Consider the following 15,293-nt stretch of genomic DNA (forward strand, 5'->3'; position numbering starts at 1 on the left):
GCAGAATTACCCTTCAATCCAGCAATCCCAATTCTGGGTATATACTCAGATGAATATAAATCATTTTACCATAAAGACACATGGACGCAAATGGTCATTCCAACACCATTCACAATAGCAAAGAAATCGAATCAACCCAAATGCCCATCAATGGCAGACTGGATAAAGAAAACGTGGCACATATGCACTATGGAATACTATGCAGCCATAAAAATGAATGAGAGCATGTCCTTTGCAGGGGCAGGATGGAGCTGGAGGCCATCATCCTTGGGAAACTAATGCAGGAACAGAAAACCAAATACTGCATGTTCTCACTTATAAGTGGGAGCTAAAGGATATGAACACATGGACACATAGAGGGGAACAACAGACACTGGGGTGCATTTGAGGGTGAAGGGAGAAATGAGGGAGAGGGTCAGGAAAACAGCCTAGTAATCCCACCACTTTGGGAGACCGTGGAGGGTGGATCACGAGGTCAGGAGTTCGAGACCAGCCAGGCCAAGATGGTAAAACCCCATCTCTACTAAAAATACAAAAATTAGCCAGGTGTGGTGGTGGGCACCTGTAGTCCCAGTTACTTGGGAGGCTGAGGCAGGAGAATGGCGTGAACCTGGGAGGTGGAGCTTGCAGTAAGTGGAGATTGCACCACTGCACTCCAGCCTGGTGACAGAGCGAGACTCCGTCTCAAAAAAAAAATGAAAAAAAAAAACCACACACAAAAAAACAAAACAAACCCCCTTGACACAAGTTTATCTATCTAACAAACCTGCACATGTATCCCTGTGCTTAAAAGTGAAAAAAATAAAGGCAATATGTGTCAGATTTGTGGTGCTGTCTGCTGTTTCGCCCCCATATGGAAATGGGTGCCTGACCCCTGCTTTTTTCCTTGCTTATCGTGGCTAGGATTTGTGAATGTAATTACCATTCTCAAGAATGAGCTTTTTTGGCTTCATTGAGTTTTCACGTAGTTGTTTTGTCCTCATTAGTAACTCCTCTTGTTATTTTTGTCCACTTCCTCACACCTTCATTTGGAATAATTTGTCGTTCTTTTTCTAAATTCTATCATTGCCAAGGTCATTAATTACGTAGGTTTTATTCTTTTCTAATTCATTCACTCATTTGTAGTTTTCCGATTTCATCATTTAATGTGTAATATTTACATTATCATTCAATTTATACCATTCTCTAATTTCTGTTTTAGTTTTCTCAGCTCATTGATTTATTGAGAAGTCTGTGGCTTTATTTCAAAAATGCAAGGATATTAGTCATCTTTAACTGCAGAATCGAGTGAGTCCCAAAGTTCCCAGGATATCCTAGTGGTCTGTGTTAGGGGTCCAGGCTGGCTGGGGTTCATTGCTGTCCACTGGGGGCAGCTCTCGTGCCTTCTGGAGTCCCTGAGTCTCCTTCTGTTGAGTGTAGGATCTGGGTCCCCCATGGGCTAGTGGATGGCCAGAGTCTCAAAAGACTCTGGGCTCAACTGGAGGTTCCCCTTCCTGGGATGGAGGAGGCTCAGTTGCCTCCCGTCTGAGGGTCAAGCTCTGCAGCTGGGCGTAGGTCACATCCTGGGGGTCTTCAGATGCAGCAGCCTGCAGTGGGGGAGAGTGAGAGGGAAGGAATGTGATGGGGGTAGGGGAGGGCTGGGGGCCTGGAGAGGAAAGGACTCACCTCAGTGTCCATCTGCCTGTCCTCTTCCGCCTGTGTGTCCTTTGTGTCCAGGAATTCCTCGGACAGTGGGGAGGGAGTGGAGGCCATTTCTCTCCTAGGTCCGGAGTGTTTCACCCGGGCGTATGTCACTGCCTGGGGGTCTTCATCGTGTGGTCTCTGCTGGAGAAAGACACTGGTGGGGGGTCCTTGAGTCCCCCTGATCCCCTGGAGTCAATTTTCCTCACTATTCCCAGGATGATTCGATTACATCCCTTTCCTGATGGAATCTCAGGGACGCCCGAAGGCCGTGGAGGGTCTGGTCTCTCCCTCCCTGTGGTTCTGGCCTCTCCTCCTCACTCTGACCTTGCCCATTTGGCTGCAGCCTAAAGCCCGCCTTCCTGCAAGAGCTCGCTGCTGCCTCGGGGCCTTTGCACGGCTGTTTCTTCTGCCTGCAGGAGCTCGTCCATTAGAGGATCCTGTGGCCCCCTCCATCTGGGCTTCTCAGATGACAGCTGAGCAGACAGCCCTCCCCTTACATTCAGACTGGCCCCACTGCCCCACACTCTGCCCTTTCCCTGGTTTATGTTTCTTACAGCACGTTGCACTCCTCGACACATGCATTTATTTGCATTTTGTCTCCCACCACGAGGTGAGCTCAGGAGGCGGGGGCGGCTCTGCTGCCTGCTGTGTCTGCAGCTCCCACAGGGAGCCCAATCCACAGTGAGCTCCTGGGAACACTCACTGGATGAATGAATGAAGGGAGCCCAGGGGACCGGGGTGGTTCATCTATTCCTCATCCTCCTGAGGCCTGGGGAGCGCTCTAACCACCAGACGGCCAAACAGAGGAGGAGGAGCGGGAAGGGGAGCCGGGAGGAGGCCCGCGAGGTCCCAGGACAGCAGGAGAGAGTGAGGTCACAGCAGGCGGGAGGCAGCGTGCTGGACAAGGAGGGGTCCACCGTGATGATGCTGAGAACCGGGTGAAGAGGACAGAGAAGTCCTGCAGGATTAGATCTGGCACCAGGAGGCCTTTGGTGCCCAGGACAGGGGCGGGGTCTCACCCGACTGTCCAGCTCCACCCTGTCCTCAGGCTGTGTGTCCTTCACGGCAGCATCTGCGGGGCCAGAGCAAGGGGTTCATCTCCTGGGAAGGTTCCCTGAGACCTCTGAGTCCTGCTGGCCCCTGCCCAGCTCCCACTAGAGTGGCCGAGATCCAGGGAGTGACTGTGATGTCCCCGAGGTCCCATAGTGTGGGTTCAGACCACCTTCCCCTTGGCCCCAGAACCTTCCCAGCCTGTGCTCATGCCCCCATTGCTACAGAAACTTTGGAGCCCCCTTGCCCACCCCAGGTGCCCCCCTCTTCTCGTCACTCACTGAGAATTTCCTCCTGGACGTCAGCAACTGGGCTGGCCCTGGGGGAGGACACGGGAGTGTGAGGGGCAGTGAGGGGCCTGTGCGGGCGGATGGGAGTCTGGGGTCGTCAGGCAGAATTACCTCCTCTGCAGGACCTGGTCCTTGGGCTCTGGCCCCGCAGCCCCTGCAGGACGGTAGAAATGGGCTGGGCAGAGATGGACAGAGTGTCAGGCTTGGGAGAATTCGAACCAGCTGCCCTGCACACACAACTTGAGCAGAAAGAAAGAAACCTGGAGGCCCACTGGCCCTGAGGTTTTAAATACATCATAAATTTAAAGTAAAATCAGGAGAATCAAGCACTGCCACGCATGCTCACATTTATTCTCTTCTTTCTCGATGTTTCACCTGGGAATTTCTGGAGCAGTTTTTCTTTTTTTTTTTTGAGACGGAGTCTCGCTGTGTCTCCCAGGCTGGAGTGCAGTGGCGTGATCTCGGCTCACTGCAAGCTCTGCCTCCCGGGTTCACGCCATTCTCCCGCCTCAGCCTCCCAAGTAGCTGGGACTACAGGCGCCCGCCACCACGCCCGGCTAGTTTTTTGTATTTTTAGTAGAGACGGGGTTTCACCATGTTAGCCAGGATAGTCTCGATCTCCTGACCTCGTGATCCACCCGCCTCGGCCTCCCAAAGTGCTGGGATTACAGGCTTGAGCCACCGCGCCCGGCCTCTGGAGCAGTTTTTCTAAGCTGAGTTTCCTGTGTGTTTGGGTTCCCTTTGGCTGGTGCCCTGAGCCCACCCTCGGTCAGCCCACGGGTCTCCTCATTCCCTACTCACCCCATGTCCTGTGTTTGCTCTGATGCCGATGTCAGAGGAGGAGGAAGAGGAGGAGGAAGAGCAGCAGGATGAAGGCCACTGAGACCCCGGTCACAACCCCCAGGTGCCTTCCCAGACCTTGAGCGTGATGACGTCAGGAATGGGTATGACGTCATTGATGTGAGCACCTACTGTGTGCAGACGCGAGCTAGGTCTTTCCTTCATGAGCTCCAACCCTCACAGCAGTCGTGCAACATGGGATTGCCAACCCCCCAATTCACAGAGGAGCAAACCGAGGCTCAGAGAGGGGAATCGCCTGCCCCAGGCCCCCCAGCCTGGAAGAAGCAGGTCTGGGAAGGGAACCCAGGACCTTGAGTTTTCCCCAGCTGTTCTCCTGCTGCCCTACCAGGTGGACACCCGCTTCCTGCTCTGGGTCTCTTCGTCTGACAGGAGAGGCCTGTGCTAGTGTCTCCATCTGGGGCTGGTGTCCTCCTTACGACCCTCCCTTCCCCAGCACAGCAGGACCTGGGGGAAGGAGTGGGCTGTGCAGGACGGACCCTGCATTGCTGTCACCCCCAGCTCAGCCAGGTCCGCTTCCCACTCTGCCGAGTTCCCACACTCCCATGCAGCACCTGTCTGGATAGAGGCTCTGTGTGTATCTGGGAAGGGCCGAGGGTAGCAGGAGGGCTGTGTCCCTGCTGAACTGTGTACAGGGCCAGATCCCGAGATTTCACTTACACCTCACAGCGGTTCTATGAGCTGGATGGGACTGAGTCCGTTTACAACTGCTGAACCTGACTTGGAGTAGAAAATTGACCTGCCTGTGGCCCCACAGTGGGATGCAGCCGAGCTGGGAAGGGAACCCAGGAGTCTGACCTGCAGCCCTTGTTCCCAGCACCAGAGCCGAGCCCTGGAGATGCAGGGAAAGAGCCTGAATGCCCCAAACCATGGCCCTGCTCCCCTCCTCCGCCCCAGGTCACCGTCACTGCTGCAGGTGGGACAGGACAGGCCCCTGAAGAATCCCACCTGTGCAGGCCTCTCTCCTTTACACTTGGAGAAACTGAGGCCCAGGCAGGGGAAGGGCTTGTGCACGTCACCATCTCCGGAGGAGCCTGAACCTAGGACAGAACCCAGCCCTGGCTCCTCCGGACCCCGCCCACCTCCCACTCAGAGCCCCTCACTCACCACTCTGGGGGTCTGACCCCGTGGGGGTGAGGGGCTGGTCCTCAGGGCCTGCTGGGTCAGGATGAGGAGGTGAGGGCTGGGGTGGCCCTGCCCCCCACGTCAGCCCGGCTGCTCCTCCCCCAGGCTGGGCCCCAACACCTCCCTCTGCCTCGCGCCCCCCGCCCCTCACCGGCCCAGCCTCGGAGCCCCTGGGAGCCTGTGGCCCCTCCTGTGGCTCTGCCCGGCTCCCTGGAGGGAAGCTCGTGCTTGAGTCTTTGAGGGGAATGGGATCCTCCAGGAGACTCAGGGCTGCCCTGGGGGAGGCCGTGCTCCCTCTGAGCCCAGATCTCAACGACTCACCAGGTGTGGGGGTGGAGCCTGTGGGTGGGGGGCTGGGGTCCCCAGAGGGTCCTGGGAATAAGCACAGGCAGGGAGTGAGGAGCTTTGGTGCTGGAGTCCCCTCCTCCACTGAGACCCCTCCCTCCACCTGCTCTGTGGCTTCTCCGGAACTTCCTTCTGCTTACCTTTCACCTTTTGTGTCCCAGGAGATGGGGCCAAGGGTGGGCGTGCCTGGGGTGCCCCCACTGTCCTCCTCCCCTCTGAGGGGTGAGTCCCCCTCTGGCTGAGCCTCCCATCACGACCCCCCCAACCCCGACTCCATCCTAGCCCAGAGCTCTCCTAGGGGCAGGGTCCGAGCTGAGCCTTTGAGCTCGGACAGAACAGGGTCAGGGTCCTCACCTGAGACCACGAGCTCCAGGGGGTAACTAGGGCTTGACAGCAGGTAGGGGTAGGACCTGATTGCGCTGTAGCATCGGTAGGTTCCACCCTGGGCTGAGGTCACAGGACTCATGGAGAATTCAGCCTGGTATGTATAAGACTGGTACTTCGACTTTAGACGCAGCGGGGGATGGGCCGCACCCTCCTTGGTCAAAAATAAAGTGTCTATGTTGTGCCATGATTGACACAGCAGGGTCACGTTCTCTCCTGAGGCCACCGTGGGGCCCGGCCGCACTGAGACGGAGGGTGTGTCACGGATCAGTCCTGGAGAGAAGAAGGATGGGTGAGGGGCTGCCTCACCTTATTCTGAGCTGAGACCCCCCCAGGCCTCTCTGGGAGCCTCTGTCTCTGTTTTCTCTGAGTCTCCCCCTCCCCACCCATCCCATCTCTGTCTGTCTCTCCCTCCCTTGGGACGCCCCCACCCCTCATCCCGGCCATCACTAACTGGATTCCCCGGCAGGGCCGGTGCAGAGCCTGGGTCCCTGACTGAACCCGCTGGGCTCCTCACCTGCGATCAGGATGTCCAGGGGGACACTGGGGGCCGACCACTTAGGGGAGAGGTTGTGTCCACCGTAGCATCTGTACTGGCCCCCGTGGGAGCGGCTCACAGGGCTCAGGGTGAAGCTGGCCTGGGAGAGCCCAGCCTGGGGTTGCTGGCCAGGGCGCTGGAGGAGGACATGTCCCCCCTCCTGGTACAGAGCGAATCTGTCGTAGCCGACATCAGAGCGACACTGCAGGGTCAAGCTGCCTCCACGGGCCACCACAGGGCCCTGCGGGGCCAGGAGGGAGGGCTTCCTAGACACGCCTGGAGGGAAAGACGAGTTGGGACTCCGAGGGCTGGTTCCTCCTCTGCCCCTTCCTTCTCCCGTCCTGGCCCTGCAGCTCTCACTGTCTCTCACGCTCTGTGTCTCGGATCCCAGGGGCTCCTTCTCACCTGGGTCTGTCTTGGAGAAATTCCAGATCACTAGTGTCTCCCTGGCTCCCGGCCACTGCCTGTCTGGTCTGTCCTCTCCTCACAGGGGGACAGGAAATTGCAGCAGATACACCCAGTGCCTTCCTGAGTTGACCCCTTTCCAGGTGAGGGTGACTCAGGCTCCTCTTTCCCTATCGAGCCTCCCCATGGGGTCTTCCTCACAGCTTCAGCCCATCCATCAGCACATCCTCCTGGGGTCCTGGCCATGATCAGTCATCAAACTCCCAACAACCTATCTGGCTCCCCAAAATTATATAAAGAAGCCTGGTGGCCTTTTCACCTGGGACCAGAATCTCCAGGGGGTCGCTGGGGTTCGACCACGCCTGAGGGTTTTTCCTGTAGTAGTAATAGCATCTGAACCTCCACCTGGAGCTGGGGGTCACGGGACCCACAGGGAACAGGGCCTGGGATGGCCCTTTGGGGAGGTTCTGTGAGTACAGGGTCCTGGGGAGCTTCTGTTCTTCCTCAACAAGAACAAACGTGAGAAATCCGTTCCGTATATCACACTGGAGGGTCACGTTCCCTCCTGAGGCCACCACAGGGCTGGGCAGGGCTAAGAGAGTGGGCTCTGCATAGAATCCTAGGAGAGAAGGAGGCACCGTGTTAAATGGGACTCACAACTCCCGCATCATCCCCAGGGCTGGGCTGTGAGAGGGAGACGCCCCTGAGAGCCGACCCCCTTCCTGAGGGCAGAGCCTGGGGCTGGGACCCCTGAGTGTCCTCTCACCTGTCACCACCAGCTCCAGGGGGTCACTGGGCTCTGACCAGCCTGCAGGGGTCTCAAAGTAGCAGCGGTATCGCCCTGCAGTGCTGTACACCGCGGAGCGAATGTGGAACTTGGCCTTGGCTCCAGGCTCCAGTGGGTTCTGTCTCCCCCAGGTCCACGGGAGTCCCTCCTGATCCAGACGGTACTCCTGAGTCTCCAGGGGCCCCTGACACCAGAGGGTCATGGGGCTCCCCCTTATGATCACAGAGCCTGGCTCAGCCCAAAGGGTGGGTTTGGGGGGGGGTGCCTAGAATGGAATCAGAGGCTGGATCCCAAGACATCCTCATCCCTCAGATACTAGCTCCCAGCCCCAGGACCCTCCAGATGTCCCCATCAGTCAGCCCAGAACAGCGATCTCTGCCCCCAGCTGCCCGGGGTTGGGTCTTTGTCCCCAGTGAGAAGGAGGGACCTGGGAGAGCTGGGGACAGACTCACCCGCCTGCACGTGGGTCCTGGGGCCCAGACTCAACCCTGGAAGAGAGTTCCCTGTGAGAGATTTGTCCCCCGAAGCCTCAGGAGTTCCTCTCCTCCCTCAGAGCCTCTGATAGACCACATTCTCTGACAGACCAGAGCCTGGCTTTAGACTGAGTTCCCTCCAAGACTGGGGCCTTCCTTTCCCCTCTTCAAACCTCACCGAGGCACATCAGGACTGGGAGGGTGAGGGTCATGGCGTCAGCTCCCACTGGACTCAGCTGTGCAGGCGGATGAGATCACAGTGCCTGGCGGGACACAAAAACACGCAGAGTGTGGACTGGAGGCTGGGTTCTCCCTGTCACAAGGCTGTCCCGTCCGCAACAGGAAGGGGAACCGCCCTCCCCAAGAGCCTGGCTCTCATTTCCCCAGGGATGGGGCTGGGGTGACCTCCAGGCTCTCCGCAGACATTTCAGACAGAAATGGGGTCGCCCTGAGCCCTAGCCACTGTCTAGTGACCTACGCTCAGCTCACCAAGGGCTGGGGCAGAGCAGCAAAACCCGCTTCTCCGGGAATGAACCCCTGAATCATTCCTGCCTCCTCAGTGCCCCTTTGTCCTTGGCCGTCCCTCTGTACCTCCAACCACGTTCAAGGTTTTCAGGACAATTACTCAGGTTTGTCATCTGACTCGGGGTGGAGGAGGGAGCTGAATTTTATTCCCACTTCCACTGATTATGTGACCTTAGACAATAAAGTGGCTTTTGCTTGAGCCTTGTTCATTTGGAGCTTGTGGTCATGACCTCAGCTTCTCAGAGTGGACGTGGGGGTCAGTGGTGCCTGGGACATGGGAGAGGGCTCGGCCATGGTGAATTTCCAGACCAGATTAGGACAGGAGTGGTTGGGGCGTGAGAGGATCCTGGCGTTGAGCTCCGTAGTTGAGGAAGATGTTTGATGCCCCCACTCAAGAGCCCACATCTGCTCCAAATACCAAGAAACGCTCCTTATAATATGTTTGAAGTTCCCGGCACGGTGGCCCACCCCTGGAATCTGAGCGCCTAGGGAGGCTGAGGATGGAGGATCCCTTGAGCTCAGAAGTTCAAGACCAACCTGGGGAACATAGTGAGACCCCGTGTCTGCCTATAATAAAAAAGAAATAATCAGGTGTGTTTGTGCACGACTGCAGTCCCAGCTATTTGGGAGACGGAGGTGGGAAGATTGCTTGAGCCTGGGTGGTCCAGGTTGCAGTGAGGTACGATCACAGCACTGCACTCCAGCCTGGGTGAGACAGCAAGACCCTGTCTCAAAACATACATACATATATATATATATATATATGAAATATGTAGATTATGAAAGTTTTGTGCAGAAAAAGAAATGAAAAGTTTTTTTTTTAACTTGAGAAGGTTGCACATCAAAGAACAGAGTTGAAAGCTGACAGCTAGCATGTGTCTAAGACCATCCTGGGGTCATTAGGGAGGAAACTTCCACTTCTGTGTGGGACAGAAGAGGAACCCCAGGTCCTCACAGTCAGGGAGGGGGTAGGGGCTCCAGATGAAACTGTTTGTGGACAGGAGCTGGGATATCTCCACCCACTGACTGAAGTCCGGATCAGCATGGGGCCGCCTCTCCTGTTTTTGTGTTTAACAGATTCAGCCGCCGGGCGCTGTGGCTCACGCCTGTAATCCCAGCACTTTGGGAGGCCGAGGTGGGGGGATCATCTGAGGTCGGGAGTTCGAGACCAGCCTGACCAACATGGAGAAACCCTGTCTCTACGAAAAATACAAAAAAACTAGCCGGGCGTGGTGGCGGGTGCCTGTAATCCCAGCTACTTGGGAGGCTGAGACAGGAGAATTGCTTGAACCCAGGAGGCGGAGGTTGCGGTGAGCCGAGATCGTGCCAGTGCACTCCAGCCTGGTCAACAAGAGCTAGACTCTGTCTAAAAACAAACACACACACACACACACACACACACACACACACACACACACACACGAAAAAAGCCCCCAAAACCAGATTCAGTCCACTGTTGTCAGACAGTGCGTCTGTCATATGTGCGTCTGTCCCACATATGAGCGTGAGGCTGGCATTAGTCCTGTCCTCCTGGGTACAAACCAGAGCTGATGCTACTTTGGGGACAGCGAGACAGGACCAGCTGCCACAATCCTCCATCATGAGGTCTGATGCCAGGGACAGCCTTGGGAGAAATCCTTTTTGCAAGATCAGGTGTGTGGGAGGAAAGTCACCGGACAAGAATGAATAACAAATGGTATATTAAACAAAAAAGGCGTCTGTTTATTTATTAGTATTCTTTAAACAACTGGGTATGTATTGAGATGAGTTAGGCAGATGTTGCGAAGGCAAAATTGTACCTTAAATTAATACCATTAAAAATAAGATCATATTGGCCGGGCGCAGTGGCTCATGCCTGTAATCTCAGCACTTTGGGAGGCTGAGGTGGGCAGATCACGAGGTCAGGAGTTCAAGACCAGCCTGGCCAATATGGTGAAATCCCGTCTCTACTAAAAATACAAAAATTAGCCGAGTGTGGTAGTAGGTGCCTGTAATCCCAGCTACTCAGGAGGCTGAGGTGGGCAGATCACAAGGTCAGGAGTTCAAGACCAGCCTGGCCAATATGGTGAAATCCCGTCTCTACTAAAAATACAAAAATTAGCCGAGTGTGGTGGTAGGTGCCTGTAATCCCAGCTACTCAGGAGGCTGAGGCAGGAGAATTGCTTGAACCCAGAAGGTAGAGGTTGCAGTGAGCCGAAATTATGCCACTGCACTCTAGCCTGGGCAACAGAGCAACACTTTGTCTCAATAAAAGTAAATAAATAAAATAAAATAAAATAAAAAAGTCATATCATCTGCAAACAAGGATAATTTGACTTCTTCCTTGCCAATTTGATGCCTTTTATTTCTTTCTCTTGTCTGATTGCTGTAGCTAGAACTTTCAGAATTATGTTGAATAACAGTGGTGAACGGGGGCATTCTTTGTCATGTTCAAGATCTTAGAGGAAAGATTTTCAGTTTTTCTTTACTAAGTATGATACTAGTTATGGATCTGTCATACTTGGCTTTTATGATGTGGAGGTATGTTCCTTCTACACCTAGTTTTTGAGACAGAATCTCGGTCTGTCACCCAGACTAGAGTGCGGTGGTACGATCTCAGCTCACTGCAACCACAGCTTCCTGGGTTCAAGTGAGCACATCAGCTAATTTTTGTATTTTTAGTAGAGATGGGGTTTTACCATGTTGGCCAGGCTGGTCTCAAACTCTTGACCTCTAGTGATCTGCCTGCCTTGGCCTCCCAAAGTTCTGGGATTATAGGCGTGAGCCACTGTGTCTGGCCACACCCAGTTTTTTTGTTTTTTTTTTTAAGGCTTGTTGATTTTTATCAAATGCTTTTTTGGCATCAATTAAAATGATCATATGCTTTTTGTCCTTCGTTCTGTTGATAAGATGTATCACACTGATTGATTTGTGTATGTTAAATTATCCTTGTACCCCAGGGATAAATCCCGCTTGGTCATGATGAATGATCTTTTTAAATGTATTGTTGAATTCAGTTTGCTAGTGTTTTGTTGAACATATTCGCACCGATATTCATCAGACATTGACTTGTAGTTTTATTTTCTTGATTTGTCTTGGTCTGTTTTTGGTATCAGGGTAATACTGGCCTTGTAGAGTGACCTTGGAAGTTTTCCCACCTCCTTTTCTCTGAATAGTTTCAGTAGAATTGTTACCGGTTCTTTAAATGTTTGATAGAATTCAGCAGTGAAGCCATCGGGTCCTGGGCTCTGCTTTACTGGTAGACTTTTTATTATGGCTTCAATCTTGTCAGTTACTTGTTATTGGTCTATTCAGAGTTTGTATTTCTTTTCTTTTCTTTCTTTTTTTTTTGAGACAGAGTTTCGCTCTTGTTGCCCAGGCTGGAGTGCAGTGGTGCGATCTTGGCTCACTGCAACCTCCTCCTCCTGGGTTCAAGAGATTCTCCTGCCTCAGCCTCCGGAGTAGCTGGAATTTCAGGTATGCGCCACCACACCTGGCTAATTTTGTATGTTTAGTAGAGATGGGGTTTCTCTAGGTTGGTCAGGCTGGTCTCGAACTCCCCACCTCAGGTGATCTACCTACCTCAACCTCCCGAAGTGCTGGGATTACAGGTGTGAGCCACCACGCAGGGCTCAGAGTTTGTATTTCTTGATGATTGAATCTTTTTTTTTTTTGAGACGGAGACTTGCTCTGTTGCCCAGGCTGGAGTGCAGTGGCGTGATCTCGGCTCCCTGCAAGCTACGCCTCCCGGATTTACACCATTCTCCTGCCTCAGCCTCTCAAATAGCTGGGACTCCAGGCATCGCCACCACGCCCAGCTAATTTTTTGTATTTTTAGTAGAGATGGGGTTTCACCATGGTCTCGATGTCCTGACCTTGTGATCCACCCACCTCGGCCTCCCAAAGTGCTGGGATTACAGGCGTGAGCCACCACGCCTGGCCATAGAAGCAGTCTTTGAGCTCTGAGATTCTCTTCTCATCTTGGTCTATTTTGCCGTTACTACTTTTTATTGTATTATGCAATTTTTGTAATGAGTTTTTTGGCTCTGTAAAATCAGTCTCTTTCTTTCTTTTTTTTTTTTTTTGGAGACGGAGTCTCGCTTTGTCGCCCAGGCTGGAGTGCAGTGGCCGGATCTCAGCTTACTGCAAGCTCCCCCTCCCGAGTTTACGCCATTCTCCTGCCTCAGCCTCCCGAGTAGCTGGGACTACAGGCGCCCGCCACCTCGCCCGGCTAGTTTTTTTGTATTTTTTAGTAGAGACGGGGTTTCACTGTGTTAGCCAGGATGGTCTCGATCTCCTGACCTCGTGATCCGCCCATCTCAGCCTCCCAAAGTGCTGGGATTACAGGCTTGAGCCACCGCGCCCGGCCCCAGTTTCTTTCTTTCTTACAATGTCTATTTCATCTTCCACCTCTTGTGTCATTTTACTGGGTTAGATTCCTTGGATTGGATTTCAACTTTCTTCCGTACCTCAATGATCTTTGTTTGGCATCCAGATTCTGAATTCTACGTCTGCCGTTTTAGCCATTGCATTAAGAATCACAGATGGCCACATAATAAATGAAAGTAGCACTGTACCTCTATCACCCCATCCCCCAGTCAGGATCAGCTTGGAATAAAGAGGGACTTCTCCTTGATGGAAAAAGCTGAGAAAAGAACCTAGCAGCTTCCATCAACACTTTGGACACCTGTAGATCTCACCATTGGAGATTCCCTTTCACAGATGCTAAGCACAGCTGATGGAGCTACCCACCACACAGCTGCACTCACCCAGGAGAAAAGACCGACACTGTGCCCCACTGTCCATGGCCGTTGTGGCTCTGGCACTATGCCATTGTGGAATGGGATCCACTTCTGGATCTCCGGGGGACACGTAGCCACAGCATCCTTCCATTGCTGAGGGGTTGTCACCGCTGAGCCAGCCTTGCCTAGTGGCCTGCCATCCTCAGGCTGAGCTGCTGCTATTCACTATCCTGTTGTGCCAAGTTGCCATAGAACCGCTCTATCCACCTTTCCCAGTAGCAGATGCATCCTGACCCTCAGGCACTGAGCTGAAGTGGAAATGGTGCCCTGGGTTTCACAAGAGTAATGACCCTGTGCCTGTGCTGATGTGACAACCTGTGTAGTAGGGTTCTCTAGGGGGACAGAACTAATGGTGTATATATATGTGTGTGTATGTATATATATGTCTGTGAATATATATTATTATGTTAGTGTATCAGTCAGGGCATATATATTATTATATTTAATGTATTAGGGTTCTCCAGGGGGACAGAACTAATGGTGTATATATATGTGTGTGTGTATATACATGTCTGTGAATATATATTATTATGTTAGTGTGTCAGTCAGGGCATATATATTATTATATTAATGTATTAGGGTTCTCCAGGGGGACAGAATTAATGGTGTATATATATGTGTGTGTATGTGTATATATATGTCTGTGAATATGTATTATTATATTAGTGTGTTAGGGCATATATATTATTATATCAATGTATTAGGGTTCTCCAGGGGGACAGAACTAATGGTGTATATATATGTGTGTGTGTGTGTGTATATATATATGTCTGTGAATATATATTATTATATTAGTGTATTGGTCAAGGCATATATATTATATTAACAGAACTAATGGTGTATATATATATGTGTGTGTGTGTATATATATGTCTGTGAATATATATTATTACATTAGTGTATTAGTCAGGGCATATATATTATTATATTAATGTATTAGGGTTCTCCAGAGGGACAGAACTAATGGTGTATATATATGTGTGTGTGTATATATGTATAAAATCATATGTATGTATACATATGTGTGTATATATACACATATGTGTATTATGTGTATATATATACACACATATGTGTATATATATACACACAGAGTATATATACTATTATATTAATGTATTAGGGTTCTCTAGAGGGACAGAACTAATGGTATATATGTATATATATAGATATGTGTGTGCATATATCATATATGTATATTATATATACTGTATATATGTGTGTGTATATACCATACCATACATATATATACACCATACATATATATGTATATACACCATATATATATATGGATGTTTATTAAGTATTAACTCACACTGTTTTACAAAATTAGCCAGGCGTGGTGGGGTGCACCTGTGGTCCCAGTTACTCGTGAGGCTGAGGCAGAAGAATCAGTCGAACCCGGGAAGCGAGGTTGTAGTGAGCCATGATTGTGCCACTGTACTCCAGCCTGGCGACAGAGTGAGACTCCATCTCAAAAAAAAGTTAAAATTAAAAAATAACTCACACTATCACAGCATCCCACAATGGGCTGTCTGCAGGCTGAGGAGCAAGGAGAGTGGGTCCGAGTTCCAAAACTGAAGAACTTGGAGTCTGATGTCCAAGGGCAGGAAGCATCCAGCACAGGGGAAAGATGTAGGCTGGGAAGTTAGACCAGTTTCATTTATTCACGTTTTTCTGCCCGCTTTGTATTTGCTGGCAGCTAACTAGATGGTGCCCACCCAGGTAAAGGGTGGGTCTGCCTTCCCCAGCCCACTGACTCAAATGTTAATCTCCTTCTGCAACACCCTCGCAGACACATCCAGGATCAATACTTTGCATCCTCCAATCCAATCACGTTGACACTCAGTATGAACCATCGCACCCTGCATCCTGGTGGAACAATGTCCTGGCCTCCGAAATCAGCCATGTCTTCCATGCCTGAGCTAAAGTGACACCCTGCCTCTGGACAAAGTGGTGCCATGGCTGAGCTGAGCATCCCCGGGGTGATCTGACGTGTTACCCCATTTCCCAGGGAAATAGAGTATTGACTGAGCAGAGATACATGGC

At 51.9% G+C, this 15,293-nt stretch overlaps 1 protein-coding gene and 1 long non-coding RNA gene across 34 annotated transcripts in view; one reads left to right on the forward strand and one right to left on the reverse strand.

Moving 5' to 3' along the window:
• Positions 1-15,293, forward strand: part of LOC144337321 (uncharacterized) — a 153,312-nt gene that overhangs the window by 12,495 nt on the left and 125,524 nt on the right. The gene's annotated exons all lie outside the window — the stretch shown is intronic.
• LOC695256 (leukocyte immunoglobulin-like receptor subfamily B member 5) lies at positions 1,456-8,520 on the reverse strand. 33 transcript variants are annotated; one of them, XM_077981567.1, is made up of 13 exons: positions 8,117-8,288; positions 7,910-7,953; positions 7,445-7,730; positions 6,998-7,297; positions 6,253-6,549; positions 5,706-6,008; positions 5,328-5,378; positions 4,989-5,039; positions 3,135-3,262; positions 3,015-3,052; positions 2,703-2,755; positions 1,696-1,821; positions 1,456-1,586 (listed from the first exon to the last, which is right to left on the reverse strand). In XM_077981567.1, exons 1-10 carry the CDS (start codon positions 8,148-8,150, stop codon positions 3,035-3,037), a joined length of 1,512 nt encoding a protein of 503 aa, XP_077837693.1. In that variant the 5' UTR covers positions 8,151-8,288; the 3' UTR covers positions 1,456-1,586; positions 1,696-1,821; positions 2,703-2,755; positions 3,015-3,034. The 33 variants fall into 33 exon arrangements, with proteins under 33 accessions (XP_077837693.1, XP_077837694.1, XP_077837701.1 ...); XM_077981568.1 differs by lacking the exons at positions 1,456-1,586; positions 1,696-1,821 and adding exons at positions 3,825-3,941; positions 8,428-8,520 and having other exon boundaries at positions 3,135-3,250; positions 8,117-8,201; XM_077981575.1 differs by lacking the exons at positions 1,456-1,586; positions 1,696-1,821 and adding exons at positions 3,825-3,941; positions 8,428-8,517 and having other exon boundaries at positions 3,135-3,245; positions 7,918-7,953; positions 8,117-8,201.

Source organism: Macaca mulatta, chromosome 19 (genome assembly GCF_049350105.2).
Source record: "Macaca mulatta isolate MMU2019108-1 chromosome 19, T2T-MMU8v2.0, whole genome shotgun sequence".
NCBI classification, from domain to species: Eukaryota; Metazoa; Chordata; class Mammalia; order Primates; family Cercopithecidae; genus Macaca; species Macaca mulatta.